The sequence below is a fragment of the Salvelinus namaycush genome, chromosome 27 (assembly GCF_016432855.1).
Source record: "Salvelinus namaycush isolate Seneca chromosome 27, SaNama_1.0, whole genome shotgun sequence".
NCBI lineage: Eukaryota > Metazoa > Chordata > Actinopteri > Salmoniformes > Salmonidae > Salvelinus > Salvelinus namaycush.
The window spans coordinates 14791977-14809030 of NC_052333.1; the positions used below are offsets into that span (position 1 = coordinate 14791977).

The 17054-nt window shown below is 47.4% G+C and overlaps 1 protein-coding gene across 1 annotated transcript; it reads left to right on the top strand.

Moving 5' to 3' along the window:
- Positions 1-313: 313 nt before the first annotated feature.
- LOC120022049 (copine-4-like) lies at positions 314-15736 on the top strand. The gene is made up of 18 exons (XM_038965843.1): positions 314-328; positions 1785-1868; positions 1954-2058; positions 2890-3069; positions 3486-3557; positions 3668-3742; positions 4935-5018; positions 5127-5216; positions 5899-5997; positions 6417-6503; positions 6865-6924; positions 12907-13040; positions 13230-13284; positions 13448-13499; positions 14047-14180; positions 14670-14839; positions 14950-15016; positions 15602-15736. The coding sequence occupies exons 1-18, from the start codon at positions 314-316 to the stop codon at positions 15734-15736; spliced, it is 1698 nt and encodes a 565-aa protein (XP_038821771.1).
- Positions 15737-17054: the final 1318 nt, after the last annotated feature.

Genomic DNA, 17054 nt, shown 5'->3' on the forward strand with positions numbered 1-17054 from the left:
CCGTCACAGTCCTGTACCCCCTGCCTGCTGCTCCCCGTGGCTCTACCACTTGGGAAAGATACTAACTAACTACCATTAGTTAACCGGCACTGCGCCACCCTCCTCATCATAATTTACTGGGAGGAGACAGAGGGAGGGAGAGACAGAAGTAGAGACAGATAAAGAGACAGAGAGAGATGTTCTCTTCATTCATACCGTGAGGACCCTGATGTACTGTATCCCCTGTCTGCGCATGGCTTGAGGTGCAAGGCTCAGTACCTACTGCTTAGCTGACGTACGGAGAGAGGGAAAGAAAGAGAGAGAGAGAAACGGGATGGGTGCAGAGTGTGTGAGGACGGCGAAGTCACTGTGATTCCGCCCAGCAGTGAAGTTTCCTTCATCTCACTGCTCTGCCCATATCTACCTGGTACCTCAGGTGAGTTACTGACTGGAACACTAATAAGGTATGGATGTTCTGGGCACTGGGCTGAGTGTGTGTGTTTGTGTGTGTGTGTGTGGACACCCCCGTGTCCATGTTATAACTTGACAAAGGCTTTGGATGTTTGTTTTTTACATGCAACACACCCTGCTCAATAACATAAGAGTTGTTATGGTATGCTGTGTTATGTTATGGGATTGTAGGTTCAGTGTGTATGTGTGTTTGTGTGGGTGTGCGTGCGTGCGTGCGTGCCACAGGTGACAGAGAGAGAGTTATGTGGTAGCTTTCTAAGCCTGTGGAGGGATTACTCAGCATGGACCTTCCTGCCCTAATGATTCATTATTCATTATTATTAATGTCATCACTCACACACACACACACACACGCACACGCACACACACACACACACACACACACTGGAATTGTCCCATGTTTCTGAGTCCATCTGAAGGCCAGGGGTCAAGGGCAGTGGATCTCTGATCAGTGATTGGTTCTGATGCTGCCTTGTAAAGTTGTGATTGGACAGAGAGATACTCAGATATAGAATTAATTATCTGTCCATTTGTTATTCCCTACTCTGATTATCTCAGCTAAAAATAATCACCCGAGCATCCACACACACTGAGCGCATGAAATATAGAGGAGGAATAGGACGAGGGAGGAGGGAGAGATAGTGAGAGAGGGGGGGGACGGGAGAGAGACGGAGAGAGCTGTGGAACAGAACTGGGTCATATTGAGTTTGCTACCAAACTGCAGGCAGTGGCATAAAAAAGAGAGAAAGAGATGGAGAGAGAGAGAGCACATACTATATAATAGTGCAGATTGAAGTTGATGGAGGATTGATCTAGACAACGTGTCAAATTCATTCCACGGAGGGCCGAGTGTCTGCGTGTTTTCTCTCATCCCTTGTACTTCATTGATTAATTAAGGTCACTGAATAGTAAGGAACTCCCCTCACCTGGTTGTCTAGGTATTAATTGAAATGAAAAAACAAAAACCAGCAGACACTAAGCCCTCCATGGAATGAGTTTGACATCCTTGATCTAAACTATAGAATATTAAATGTAGAGGTTATACTAGAATGTTGACTAAACTACACTAGAATGTAGAATATAATGCAGAATAGAATGTAGAATGGTCCAAAAACTGAAACACAGCACTGTGTGTGTGTGTGTTTGTGTGTGTGTTTGTCTGTGTGAGTTCTGACCTTGAACATAAGAACTGCTTACTGCTTACTCAGTTCCACAGCATCTTCTCATGTTGTAACAGAGGGGTTTGTTTAGGATTGTGTGTTCTCCCTAAAGTGTGTGTGTAATGTATTTTCTCACTTAAGTGTGTGTGTGTGTGTGTGTGTGTCTGTCTGCAGGTCCTTCGTGTGTCCAGCATGAGTAACATCTATGAGTCTGCAGAGGCGACCCTTGGCCTGTGCAACTCTTCCTGTCTGACCAAGGTAGCTCATAAACACTTGATTGATTGATTAACAAAATGATTAGTTGACAAATTGATCGATCAAATAATTTATTTATTGATGACAGGTTGAGCTGAGAGTGGCTTGTCGAGGGATCTCAGACCGAGATGCCCTTTCTAAACCAGACCCCTGTGTTGTCCTCAAGATGCAGTCACACGGGCAGTGGTTTGAGGTACTCTCTTCCTCCATCTCTCTCTCTCTCTCTCTCTCGCTCCCTCTCTGCCGTTTCTCTCCCTCTCTGTCTCTCTGCGCCTGACTCGACAAGAAAATAAAAGCTGACTTTTGCCACAGTACACACACACACACACTCTCTCTCTCGTTCTCTCTCTTTCTCTCGTTCTCTCTCTTTCTTTCTCTCTCTCTCATTCTCTCTCTTTCTCTCTCGCACTCGTTCAACCCGCATCCACAGAAGTAGTTTCTTTCCTCTGAGAGTTTAAAGCTTCTTAGTAAAGACCAGAAGACCAGAAACAAACTCTTTGAGTGGTTTATCAGGAGAATGCAGTTAGATGTCTCTAAATCCTAAACAATCTGCTCCCCTTATGTGGCTGGACTTGTGAAGAAACAAAGGAGAGGTCTATTTTGGTTTAGTTGCAATTTTTTCCCTATGATTAACAATTCAAGAGTTTTGCTGAACAGGCTGACAAAGAGAATTCATAGCTCCAGGCTTTTAGTCTTCTTACTAACTGTTAGGCCTTACTGGTGGATGTGTCTCCAGAGATTCTCCCAGTGGGGACCTGAAACGATTGCTGTCCACTGCCATGTGGTGCTGAGCTTGAGAATGATGGTGTCGCTGTCCGCTTCAATGGTGCTGAATTGTCAACATTACCGCTTGTTTGTTTACAATAATCACCATTGGATATTTTACTTGTGTGACAACTTTAAAGTGTGTTTGTGTGTATGCGTGTGTGCGTGCATGCCTGCGTGTGTGCCTTTGTGTGTGTGTGTGTGTGTGCGTGAGTGTGTGTGTGTACGTGCGTGTGTGCGCGTGGGCGTGTGTGTGCAGGTGGACCGTACAGAGGTGATCCGTAGCAGTATCAATCCAGTGTTTTCCAAGGTGTTTCTGGTTGACTTCTACTTTGAGGAGGTTCAGCGTCTTCGCTATGAGCTACATGACATCAGCTCAGCTCACAATGGACTCAGAGACACAGACTTCCTCGGAGCTATGGAGTGCACGTTGGGACAAGTGAGTGAATGTGAGGATAGGTGAGTGCACGTGAGGACAGGTGGGTGCACGTGAGGACAGGTAAATGCACATGAGGACAGGTGTGTGCACGTGAGGACAGGTAAATACACGTGAGGACAGGTGAATACACGTGAGGACAGGTGTGTGCAGGTGAGGACAGGTAAATACACATTGGGACAGGTGTGTGCATGTGAGGACAGAAGGAAAGATTAGTGCGGAATCTGCTATAACCGTTTTCTACCTGTCTGCATGTCTGTCTGTCTTTCTGTGTGTGTGTGTGTGTGTGTGTGTGTGTGTGTGTGTGTGTGTGTGTGTGTGTGTGTGTGTGTGTGTGTGTGTGTGTGTGTGTGTGTGTGTGTGTGTGTGTGTGTGTGTGTGTGTGTGTGTGTGTGTGTGTGTGTGTGTGTGTGTTGCAGATCGTGTCCCAGAGGAAACTGTCCAAAGCGTTACTTAAACAGGGAAACACTACCAGCAAGTCCTCCATCACAGTACGAAGCTCTCACGCACACATACACACACGTGCACGCGCACACACACACACAACCAGACGATACAAGTTCAGATGATGATGATGATGATGATGGCATTTCCGCTCTAGGTAACATCAGAGGAGTTATCAGGTAATGATGACTACGTAGAACTCTCCTTCAGCGCTCGCAAACTAGACGACAAGGTGACTATGTGTGTGTGTGTGTGTGTGTGTGTGTGTGTGTGTGTGTGTGTGTGTGTGTGTGTGTGTGTGTGTGTGTGTGTGTGTGTGTGTGTGTGTGTGTGTGTGTGTGTGTGCGCGTGCGTGCGTGCGTGTGTGTGTGTACACATACAAAATGCAGTGGGTCTAATAATTAGTACATGTCTTCAGAGATGAAAGAGTATAATACTGAGGGAAAAGCGGAAGGAAAGGGGAAGGAAAGGGGAAGGTGGAGGAGGGGATGAGAAGAGAAAGAAGAGAAGTGGAGGAGGAGAGAAGGTGAAGAAGAGGAGGAGAGGAGGGTGAGAATTGGGAGATAAGGTAGAGAAGCGGAGAAGAGAAGAGGAGAGGAAGGGGAGAGGAGGGGGAGAATTAGGAGATAAGGTAGAGAAGAGGAGAAGAGAAGAGGAGAGGAAGGGGAGAAGAGGAGGAGATAAGGTGGAGAAGAGGAGGAGATAAGGTGGAGAAGATGAGGAGATAAGGTGGAGAGAAGGTGGAGAAGAGGAGGAGAGCAGGTGGAGAAGTGGAGCAGAGGAGGGGGAGAAGAGGAGGAGATAAGGTGGAGAAGTGGAGGAGAGAAGGTGGAGAAGAGGAGCAGAGAAGGTGGAGAAGAGGAGGAGAGAAGGTGGAGAAGAGGAGGAGAGGGGGAGTAGAGGAGGAGAGAAGGTGGAGAAGAGGAGGAGAGAAGGTGGAGAAGAGGAGGAGAGGAGGGGGAGTAGAGGAGGAGAGAAGGTGGAGAAGAGGAGGAGAGAAGGTGGAGAAGAGGAGGAGAGAAGGTGGAGAAGAGGTGGAGAGGTGGAGAAGAGGAGGAGAGGAGGGGGAGAGGAGGTGGAGAAGAGGAGGAGATAAGGTGGAGAAGAGGAGGAAAGAAGGTGGAGAAGAGAAGGAGAGGAGGGGGAGGAGAGGAGGGGGAGAAGAGGAGAGAATGTGGAGAAGGGGAGGAGAGGAGGGGGAGAAGAGGAGGAAAGGAGAAGATGAAGAGTGATTATTCCTTAGCTTATTATTCCTTAGCTTCCTTAAAGACAATGATGCACTCATGACTGTAATTCGCTTTGGATAAAAACGTCTGCTAAATGGCATACATATTTAAATGAAATAAAAAATATAAAGTAGCGGAATAAACTGACCATCAAACAATAAGCTGATCATCAAACAAGAGGTCTTTGTTTTTCTGTAGGATTTCTTCAGTAAATCAGATCCGTTTTTGGAAATCTTCAGAATAAATGACGATGGCAGCGGATCACTAGTTCACAGAACTGAGGTAAGTCACACACGCACGCACGCACGCACGCACGCACGCACGCACGCACGCACGCACACACGGTATGAGCACAGATTATGATAATGACGTGTGTGTGTGTGTTGTCAGACGGTGATGAACGACCTCAGCCCGGTGTGGAAGTCATTCAAGGTCTCTCTCAACACACTATGTAGCGGAGACCATGACCGCCAACTAAAGGTAAGATCACAACTATAACCTAACCATAATGTCTTCTAACCTAACCATAATCAAAACAAATAGGTATTTTGGTGAACGACATGCATGTGATGATTATAAGTAATCTTGCCTACGACTTGAAGATTTGTGTTACCTCCCCAAAATAATGCCCAGGCTAGCTCAGCATCGTGTGTGTGTGTGGTGGGACTCTGATTCTAAACGTTATTGTCTTCATGAATAAACATGAGGTCATTCATTATTCACTACCCTCTTAACTCTACGTGGCTCTTGTCAGCCCTGTTAGTGGGGAACACACACACACACAGTTACCTGTTTATAGACTCTCTGAGTAGAACAGAGGGACTGAGTTAGGTCAGATCTGAATCAGTGATCAGTTAGTACAAACAGAAGAAAATGCTTTAAAACAGAAGAGATACTACAAATATGATGACAAATTTTGTTTCTCTGTTTGGAAATGTTTTCATTTTTCTACGTTGTGCCCCAGTGAACACGTCTCAGCTTCCAACCATCGCTGTCTAATGACTATTCCCAACCACAAAGTGTGCACACACACACTCTCTCTCTCTCTACAGCTGAGTCCTTCTCAGCATCTCCAGATTAATATTTCACGGCCCCCCACCGAAACCAGCCATCAATCATTCAGCATGGCATTTCCATGTGTGTGTGCGTGTGTGTTTTTCAGTGCACAGTGTATGATTGGGACTCCAATGGGAAGCACGACTTCATTGGAGAGTTCCAGACCACCTATAAGGAGATACGCACAGACCTGGAAGGGAGACAGGTACACCCTAACCCAAACTTTACTCTAACCCAACCCTAAAACCTAACCCTAACCCAATCCTAAAACCTAACCCTAACCCTAACCCAATCCTAAAACCTAACCCTAACCTAACCCTAACCCAATCCTAAAACCTAACCTAACACTAACCTAACCCTAACCCAATCCTAAAACCTAACCCAACCCAAAAACCTAACTCAACCCTAACCCAACCCTAAAACCTAACCCAACCCTAACCCTAGCCCAATCTTAAAACCTAACCCAACCCTAACTTTAACCCTTAACCTAACCCAACCTTAACCCAACCTAAACTTAATCTGACCCTTAATGAGAAAATGTTACAGCTAAAAATGAATGATTTACTTTAATATGGCAAAAAAATGAATACTTGCATTTGCATGTGGGTGTGCGTGTACGTGTAGATGCAATGGGACTGTATAAACCCTAAGTACCAGGTGAAGAAGAAAAACTACAGAAACTCTGGTGTCGTCGTCCTCAACCACTGTAAGGTAACACTCCTCCTTCCTATCACTCTCTCTTTATCCATATTGTTTAGAATATTATTGAAATAGTATTGAAATAGTATTGAATAGCATTGAAACACTGATAAAGCTGTTATGAATGCCCTTGTACAGTAAGCAAGTAAAGTGTTACTCTGCTATTTATATTAATAGCGGTATACTCGTGTTATTTCTACATGCACTTTATAGATGTATTCACACACACACACACACACACACACACACACACACACACACACACACACACACACACACACACACACACACACACACACACACACACACACACACACACACACACACACACACACACACACACTTCCTTTAACTGTGTTCCTTCTAATGACAGATCATCAAGATGTATTCTTTCCTGGACTACATCATGGGGGGCTGTCAGATCCAGTTCACAGTAAGTGTGTGTGTATGATGGTTATCTGGGGGTGTGTGTGTGTATGATGGTTATCTGGGGGGGGTGTGTGTGTATGATGGTTATCTGGGGTGTGTGTGTGTGTATGATGGTTATCTGGGGGGTGTGTGTGTGTATGATGGTTATCTGGGTGTGTGTGTGTGTGTGTGTGTGTATGATGGTTATCTGGGGGGTGTGTGTGTGTATGATGGTTATCTGGGGGGTGTGTGTGTGTGTATGATGGTTATCTGGGGGGGTGTGTGTGTATGATGGTTATCTGGGGGTGTGTGTGTGTATGATGGTTATCTGGGGGTGTGTGTGTGTATGATGGTTATCTGGGGGTGTGTGTGTGTATGATGGTTATCTGGGGGGTGTGTGTGTGTGTATGATGGTTATCTGGGGGGGTGTGTGTGTATGATGGTTATCTGGGGGTGTGTGTGTGTATGATGGTTATCTGGGGGTGTGTGTGTGTATGATGGTTATCTGGGGGTGTGTGTGTGTATGATGGTTATCTGGGGTGTGTGTGTGTGTGTGATGGTGTGATGGTTATCTGGGGTGTGTGTGTGTGTATGATGGTTATCTGGGGGTGTGTGTGTGTATGATGGTTATCTGGGGGTGTGTGTGTGTATGATGGTTATCTGGGGTGTGTGTGTGTATGATGGTTATCTGGGGTGTGTGTGTGTGTGATGGTGTGATGGTTATCTGGGGGGTGTGTGTGTGTGTATGATGGTTATCTGGGGGTGTGTGTGTGTATGATGGTTATCTGGGGGTGTGTGTGTGTATGATGGTTATCTGGGGTGTGTGTGTGTATGATGGTTATCTGGGGGTGTGTGTGTGTATGATGGTTATCTGGGGTGTGTGTGTGTATGATGGTTATCTGGGGTGTGTGTGTGTATGATGGTTATCTGGGGGTGTGTGTGTGTATGATGGTTATCTGGGTGTGTGTGTGTGTGTGTATGATGGTTATCTGGGGTGTGTGTGTGTGTGTATGATGGTTATCTGGGGTGTGTGTGTGTATGATGGTTATCTGGGGTGTGTGTGTGTGTATGATGGTTATCTGGGGGGTGTGTGTGTGTATGATGGTTATCTGGGGGGGGGGGGTGTGTGTATGATGGTTATCTGGGGGTGTGTGTGTGTGTGATGGTTATCTGGGGTGTGTGTGTGTGTATGATGGTTATCTGGGGGTGTGTGTGTGTATGATGGTTATCTGGGGGGGTGTGTGTGTATGATGGTTATCTGGGGTGTGTGTGTGTGTGATGGTTATCTGGGGTGTGTGTGTGTGTGTGTGATGGTTATCTGGGGGGTGTGTGTGTGTATGATGGTTATCTGGGGGTGTGTGTGTATGATGGTTATCTGGGGGTGTGTGTGTGTATGATGGTTATCTGGGGGGTGTGTGTGTGTATGATGGTTATCTAGGGGTGTGTGTGTGTATGATGGTTATCTGGTGTGTGTGTGTGTGTATGATGGTTATCTGGGTGTGTGTGTGTGTGTGATGGTTATCTGGGGGGTGTGTGTGTGTATGATGGTTATCTGGGGTGTGTGTGTGTATGATGGTTATCTGGGGTGTGTGTGTATGATGGTTATCTTGGGGGGGGGGGCATGTAGGTGTGTGTGTGTGGTTGTGTGTGCATGATGGTTATCTGGGGTGTGTGTGTGTATGTGTGGCCGTGTGGGTGTGTGTGTGGTTGTGCATGTATGTGTGGTTGTGCAGGCACACACACTAGCTGGGATCTTTCAATGTTGACTGTACTATACTGACTCTGTTTTACAAATCTTTCATTGAGAGTATTTTAACTTTTTGTATTGTTTGTTGGTTTGGCAATGCCACTGTCAGCCAGAGAAATATGCTGAGAAGGATTATCACCACAGCAAGCAAGGTACTTGGAGTCAAACAGACAGGTCTGGATGAGATCTTTAAGGTCAGGGCCCTCCGCAAGGCTCACAAAATAATTTTAGACCCAAGCCCCCCCCTGTACCCGGACTTTGAGCTACTCCCCTCTGGGCGCAGGTATAGGGCACCCCTCGGCAGGAAAAACAGAACTAGACAATCATTTGTGCCAGGTGTGAGATCCCTCCTAAATAGCTGGGGCTAATGTTCCTGTCGACTCAGTAAGGCCAGCAGGCTAATGTTCCTGTCGACTCAGTAAGGCCAGCAGGCTAATGTTCCTGTCGACTCAGTAAGGCCAGCAGGCTAATGTTCCTGTCGACTCAGTAAGGCCAGCAGGCTGATGTTCCTGTCGACCCAGTAAGGCCAGCAGGCTAATGTTCCTGTCGACCCAGTAAGGCCAGCAGGCTAATGTTTCTGTCGACTCAGTAAGGCCAGCAGGCTAATGTTCCTATCGACTCAGTAAGGCCAGCAGGCTAATGTTCCTATCCACTCAGTAAGGTCAGCAGGCTAATGTTCCTATCCACTCAGTAAGGCCAGCAGGCTAATGTTTCTGTCGACTCAGTAAGGCCAGCAGGCTAATGTTCCTATCCACTCAGTAAGGCCAGCAGGCTAATGTTCCTATCCACTCAGTAAGGTCAGCAGGCTAATGTTCCTATCCACTCAGTAAGGTCAGCAGGCTAATGTTCCTATCCACTCAGTAAGGTCAGCAGGCTAATGTTCCTATCCACTCAGTAAGGTCAGCAGGCTAATGTTCCTATCCACTCAGTAAGGCCAGCAGGCTAATGTTTCTGTCGACTCAGTAAGGCCAGCAGGCTAATGTTCCTATCGACTCAGTAAGGCCAGCAGGCTGATGTTCCTATCCACCCAGTAAGGTCAGCAGGCTAATGTTTCTATCGACTCAGTAAGGCCAGCAGGCTAATGTTTCTATCGACTCAGTAAGGTCAGCAGGCTAATGTTTCTATCGACTCAGTAAGGCCAGCAGGCTAATGTTCCTATCCACCCAGTAAGACCAGCAGGCTAATGTTCCTATCGACCCAGTGAGGCCAGCAGGCTAATGTTCCTATCTACCCAGTAAGGCCAGCAGGCTAATGTTCCTGTCGACCCAGTAAGGCCAGCAGGCTAATGTTCCTATCCACCCAGTAAGACCAGCAGGCTAATGTTCCTGTCGACCCAGTAAGGCCAGCAGGCTGATGTTCCTATCCACTCAGTAAGGCCAGCAGGCTAATGTTCCTATCCACCCAGTAAGGCCAGCAGGCTAATGTTCCTGTCGACCCAGTAAGGCCAGCAGGCTGATGTTCCTATCCACTCAGTAAGACCAGCAGGCTAATGTTCCTATCCACCCAGTAAGGCCAGCAGGCTAATGTTCCTATAGACTCAGTAAGACCAGCAGGCTAATGTTCCTATAGACTCAGTAAGACCAGCAGGCTAATGTTCCTATCCACTCAGTAAGGCCAGCAGGCTAATGTTCCTGTTGACTCAGTAAGGCCAGCAGGCTAATGTTCCTGTTGACTCAGTAAGGCCAGCAGGCTAATGTTCCTATCCACTCAGTAAGGCCAGCAGGCTAATGTTCCTATCGACTCAGTAAGGCCAGCAGGCTAATGTTCCTGTCGACCCAGTAAGGCCAGCAGGCTAATGTTCCTGTTGACTCAGTAAGGCCAGCAGGCTGATGTTCCTATTGACTCAGTAAGGCCAGCAGGCTAATGTTCCTATCCACTCAGTAAGGCCAGCAGGCTAATGTTCCTATCGACTCAGTAAGGCCAGCAGGCTAATGTTCCTATAGACTCAGTAAGACCAGCAGGCTAATGTTCCTATCCACCCAGTAAGGCCAGCAGGCTAATGTTCCTATAGACCCAGTAAGGCCAGCAGGCTAATGTTCCTATCCACTCAGTAAGGCCAGCAGTCTAATGTTCCTATCCACCCAGTAAGGCCAGCAGGCTAATGTTCCTATCCACCCAGTAAGACCAGCAGGCTAATGTTCCTGTTGACTCAGTAAGGCCAGCAGGCTAATGTTCCTGTTGACTCAGTAAGACCAGCAGGCTAATGTTCCTATCCACTCAGTAAGGCCAGCAGGCTAATGTTCCTATCCACCCAGTAAGGCCAGCAGGCTAATGTTCCTATAGACTCAGTAAGACCAGCAGGCTAATGTTCCTATAGACTCAGTAAGGCCAGCAGGCTAATGTTCCTGTTGACTCAGTAAGGCCAGCAGGCTAATGTTCCTATCGACTCAGTAAGGCCAGCAGGCTAATGTTCCTGTTGACTCAGTAAGGCCAGCAGGCTAATGTTCCTGTTGACTCAGTAAGGCCAGCAGGCTGATGTTCCTATAGACTCAGTAAGGCCAGCAGGCTAATGTTCCTGTTGACTCAGTAAGGCCAGCAGGCTAATGTTCCTATCCACTCAGTAAGGCCAGCAGGCTAATGTTCCTGTCGACTCAGTAAGGCCAGCAGGCTAATGTTCCTGTCGACTCAGTAAGGCCAGCAGGCTAATGTTCCTGTCGACTCAGTAAGGCCAGCAGGCTAATGTTCCTATAGACTCAGTAAGACCAGCAGGCTAATGTTCCTATCCACTCAGTAAGGCCAGCAGGCTAATGTTCCTATCCACTCAGTAAGGCCAGCAGGCTGATGTTCCTATCCACTCAGTAAGGTCAGCAGGCTAATGTTCCTATCCACTCAGTAAGGCCAGCAGGCTAATGTTCCTATCCACTCAGTAAGGCCAGCAGGCTAATGTTCCTATCCACTCAGTAAGGCCAGCAGGCTGATGTTCCTATCCACTCAGTAAGGCCAGCAGGCTGATGTTCCTATCCACTCAGTAAGGCCAGCAGGCTGATGTTCCTATCCACTCAGTAAGGTCAGCAGGCTAATGTTCCTGTCGACTCAGTAAGACCAGCAGGCTAATGTTCCTGTCGACTCAGTAAGGCCAGCAGGCTGATGTTCCTATCGACTCAGTAAGGCCAGCAGGCTGATGTTCCTATTGACTCAGTAAGGCCAGCAGGCTAATGTTCCTGTCGACCCAGTAAGGCCAGCAGGCTGATGTTCCTATTGACTCAGTAAGGCCAGCAGTCTAATGTTCCTATCCACTCAGTAAGACCAGCAGGCTAATGTTCCTATAGACTCAGTAAGGCCAGCAGGCTAATGTTCCTATCCACTCAGTAAGACCAGCAGGCTAATGTTCCTATAGACTCAGTAAGACCAGCAGGCTAATGTTCCTGTCGACTCAGTAAGGCCAGCAGGCTGATGTTCCTATCGACTCAGTAAGGCCAGCAGGCTGATGTTCCTATTGACTCAGTAAGGCCAGCAGGCTAATGTTCCTGTCGACTCAGTAAGGCCAGCAGGCTAATGTTCCTGTCGACTCAGTAAGGCCAGCAGGCTAATGTTCCTGTCGACTCAGTAAGGCCAGCAGGCTAATGTTCCTATCGACTCAGTAAGGCCAGCAGGCTGATGTTCCTATCTACTCAGTAAGGCCAGCAGGCTAATGTTCCTGTCGACTCAGTAAGGCCAGCAGGCTGATGTTCCTATCGACTCAGTAAGGCCAGCAGGCTGATGTTCCTATTGACTCAGTAAGGCCAGCAGGCTAATGTTCCTGTCGACTCAGTAAGGCCAGCAGGCTGATGTTCCTATCGACTCAGTAAGACCAGCAGGCTAATGTTCCTGTCGACTCAGTAAGGCCAGCAGGCTGATGTTCCTATCGACTCAGTAAGGCCAGCAGGCTGATGTTCCTATCGACTCAGTAAGGCCAGCAGGCTAATGTTCCTGTCGACCCAGTAAGGCCAGCAGGCTAATGTTCCTGTCGACCCAGTAAGGCCAGCAGGCTAATGTTCCTGTCGACTCAGTAAGGCCAGCAGGCTAATGTTCCTGTCGACTCAGTAAGGCCAGCAGGCTAGTCTTTTTTTATTGGTATGTAACTGTTATGAAAGTTGTATTGTCAATTTGTTTTGTATTTAAACGTCACTTTAAACGTGTACATGACACTGCAACGAAATGTCCCCATGTGGACAATCAAGTCAGTAAAGTAAAGTGTGTGGTTGAATGCAGCCAGATATTGTCTGATTTATTATGAAATGGCCATGTCATCATCACCTTTATATTGTGTGTGTATCCCAGGTGGCCATAGACTTTACAGCATCAAACGGAGACCCTGGGAACAGCTGTTCTCTCCACTACATCCATCCGTACCAGCCCAATGAGTACCTGAAAGCCCTGGTGGCTGTGGGAGAAATATGTCAAGACTACGACAGGTAACTTATCAATTATCTATATTATCAATAACCTAATCAATGAGCTGTAATAGGACAATCGTGATGATTGCATCTAGCATGTTTAGTTTGGGCAAACAGTTCCACATTGCGTCATATTAGTATTTTGTGAATCTCTCTCTCTCTGTCTGTCTCTATCTCTCTCTCCATCTCCTCTCTCTCGCTCTCTAGTGACAAGATGTTTCCAGTTTTTGGGTTTGGAGCTCAGATCCCACCTGACTTCAAGGTTAGAGATATTCAATCAAAGTGGATCTGGAGATGTCTGGGGAGTGCTGTTGTGGAGTCATCTAGTTGATCTTCAAAACGGTGTGACCATGCTAGAAAATATCCCACTATGTTGTGAGGTGTGTGTCTGTGTGTGTGTAAACTCCCCTCTCACACATTCTCAGGTGTCACACGATTTTGCCGTGAACTTTGATGAAGACAATCCGGAATGTCCCGGTGAGCATCACGCCTGTCACACCTCTAACACACACACACACAGACACACACACACACAGTACACAGTACACAGCTGGTATTGGTGGGAGATGGTATTTTTAACTGAGCCTCTAAAACACTAATCTGAATGTGTGAAATGAGCCTCCATACACACTTTAGACACCTGGCTTGGTGGAATGTGTGTGTGTGTGTATCTGTGTGTGCGTGGTTGCGTGAGTGAGTGTGTGTGTGTGTGTGTGTGTGTGTGTGTGTGTGTGTGTGTGTGTGTGTGTGTGTGTGTGTGTGTGTGTGTGTGTGTGTGTGTGTGTGTGTGTATCTGTGTGTGCGTGGTTGCGTGAGTGTGTGAGTGTGTGTGTGAGCCTAAATCTTAAATACACCAACTGTGTGTTATCTACAAAGACAGGTTTCCTTGATCAGTAGAAGAGAAGGAGAATGTTTGAGCTACTTCACCACTGTGGAGTTGGAGAAATCACATGTTTCTTTTTTAACTGTGTGTTTGTGTGGGTGTGTGTGCGCGCACGTGTGTGTGTGTGGGTGTGTGTTTCAGGTATCCAGGGTGTGGTAGAAGCCTACCAGGGCTGTCTTCCTAAGATCCAGCTGTACGGACCGACCAACATCGCTCCCATCATACAGAAAGTTGCTTCTTCTGCCTCAGAGGAGATGCACACCATGGAAGCTATGGTAAGACAGAGATCAGTGATCCTTCATCATTTTGTATAAACTTTACACACACATTACCCAGATAAACGGCTCCTTTTTTTGGACCAATCAAAACATCTGCTGGCTGAATATAATATTTTGAATATTTTTGTTCTGAACCTGTCGGCTGACTAAACACTACATTTGAACCATTGCCTCCTTCATTCTCTCTTCCGCCTCTCTCTCTCTCTCTCTCTCTCTCTCTCTCTCTCTCTCTCGCTCTCTCTCTCTCCCTCTCTCTCGCTCCCTCTCTCTCGCTCCCTCTCTCTCTCTCGCTCGCTCCCTCTCTCTCTCTCGCTCCCTCTCTCTCTCCCTCTCTCTCTCGCTCCCTCTCTCTCTCTCCCTCTCTCTCTCTCTCTCTCTCGCTCCCTCTCTCTCGCTCCCTCTCTCTCTCTCGCTCCCTCTCTCTCTCACTCCCTCTCTCTCTCACTCCCTCTCTCTCTCTCTCTCTCTCTCTTCTCTCCTCTCTAGGAGTATTTCATCCTGTTGATCCTAACAGATGGAGTGATAACAGACATGGCTGACACTAGAGAAGCTATAGTACATGCTTCCCACCTACCCATGTCTGTCATCATAGTAGGAGTGGGAAACGCTGACTTCAGTGACATGCAGATGCTGGACGGAGACGATGGAATACTCAGGTTAGTCTGTTATACCTCTCTGCATGTCTGTCTGTCGGTCTCTTTAATAAGAACATTTATGATGTTCATGTAATAACTCATAATTATATAATAGAGTCATGTTTTTTCAGGTCCCCAAAAGGAGAACCTGTTCTCAGAGACATTGTCCAGTTTGTTCCCTTCAAAGACTTCAAACACGTAAGTCTGTGTGTGTGTCTGTGCATGCATGCGTGTGTGTGTGTGTGTATGAATAACGAGCAGTGACGTGGTCTAGCTGCGCTGGTCAAAACAAATTTATCCATTGGCTATGCGTGTGTGTGTGTGTATCTGTGTGTGTCCATGCATGTGTTTGTCTCTGTGTTTGTCTCTGTGTGTGTCTGTCTGTGTCTGTGTGTGCATGTGTATGTGCGTGCACATGTGTGTGAGTGTATTTGCATGTGTGTCATGATGTATTTCAATTTTGACAGGCGGAGAAAGCAAATAATTACTTCACATGCTCCAAGCAGAACAGAAATAGAGAGACAGAATAGGGAGAAGAGAGAGGAAGGGGAGCAGGAGAGAGAGGGAGGGAGGGAGAGAGAAGGGAGAGAGAAACAGACAAAGGGGTTGGTGTAATCACTGTACAGTTTAAATAACAGACAGCAAAAGTCTTTGAGTAGTCAGTGCACTCGCAAGTGTGTGTATAATATCTGTGTTTGTGTGTGTGTGTGAGGTTGTATAACTTGTGTGTGTAAACGTGTGTAATGTGTGTGTGTGTGTTGGTGTGTGTGTGTGTCTCCCCAGGCATCCCCGGCTGCGCTAGCTAAGAGTGTGCTAGCAGAGGTGCCCAATCAGGTGGTGGATTACTACAATGCCAAAGGAATCCATCCCAAATGTCTGTCTGACTACGACGAATCTACCAGACCCTTCAGCCCCTGACCACACACATACACACGTATTAATCACACACACATTAAACACACACACATACACACACGTTATAAACACAAACTAATACATACTCACCCATACACACACCCTGCATACAGTAGTGTAGCTCAGAGAAGTAGTTTGGTGGGTTTAACTATCAATCAATCAAATGTGTTTAGAAAGGCTGGAACCTAGGAAGAAACCTGGAGAGGAACCAGGCTATGAGGGGTGGCCAGTCCTCTTCTGGCTGTGCCGGGTAGAGAGGAAGCAGGTTATGAGAGGTGGCCAGTCCTCTTCTGGCTGTGCGGGTGGAGATTATAACGATCATTCAGAGTATCTCTACCGCTCCTGCTGTCTCTAGAGAGTTGAAAACAGCAGGTCTGGGACAAGGTGGCACGTCTGGTGAACAGGTCAGGGTTCCATAGCCGCAGGCAGAACAGTTGAAACTGGAGCAGCAGCACGACAAGGTGGACTGGGAACAGCAAGGAGTCATCAGGCCAGGAGAGGGAGAAGGAGAGGGAGAGGGAGAGAAAGAGAGAGAATTAGAGAGAGCATACTTAAATTCACACAGGACACCAGATAAGACAGGAGAAATACTCCAGATATAACAGACTGACCCTAGCCCCCTGACACATAAACTATTGCAGCATAAATAATGGAGGCTGAGACAGGAAGGGTCAGGAGACACTGTGGCCCCGTTCGACAATACCCCCAGACAGGGCCAAACAGGCAGGATATAACCCCACCACTTTGCCAAAGCACAGCCCCCACACCACTAGAGGGATATCTTCAACCACCAACTTACTATCCTGAGACAAGACCGAGTATAGCCCATGAAGATCTGTCCCACGCCACAACCCAAGGGGGGGCACCAACCCGGACAGGAAGATCACGTCAGTGACTAAACCCACTCAAGTGACGCACCCCTCCTAGGGACAGCATGGAAAAGCACCAGTAAGCCAGTGACTCAGCCCCTGTAATAGGGTTTGAGGCAGTGAATCCCAGTGGAGAGCGGGGAACCGGCCAGGCAGAGACAGCAAGGGCGGTTCGTTGCTCCAGTGCCTTTCCGTTCACCTTCACACTCCTGGGCCAGACTACACTCAATCATAGGACCTACTGAAGAGATGAGTCTTCAATAAAGACTTAAAGGTCGAGACCGAGTCTGCATCTCTCACATGGATAGGCAGACCATTCCATAAAAGTTTAGCTTTATTGGGGAAAGCCCTGCCTCCAGCTGTTTGCTTAGAAATTCTAGGGACAGTAAGGAAGCCTGCGTCTTGTGTCGGTATGTACGGCAGGACCAAATCGGAAAGATAGGTTGGAGCAA

Bases quoted from the DNA above. Each gene is read 5' to 3' on its own strand.
- LOC120022049 (XM_038965843.1), top strand. The intron at 6,504-6,864 runs GTAACACTCCTC...TTCTAATGACAG, and splicing joins TCGTCCTCAACCACTGTAAG to ATCATCAAGATGTATTCTTT. The intron at 14,840-14,949 runs GTTAGTCTGTTA...ATGTTTTTTCAG, and splicing joins GGAGACGATGGAATACTCAG to GTCCCCAAAAGGAGAACCTG.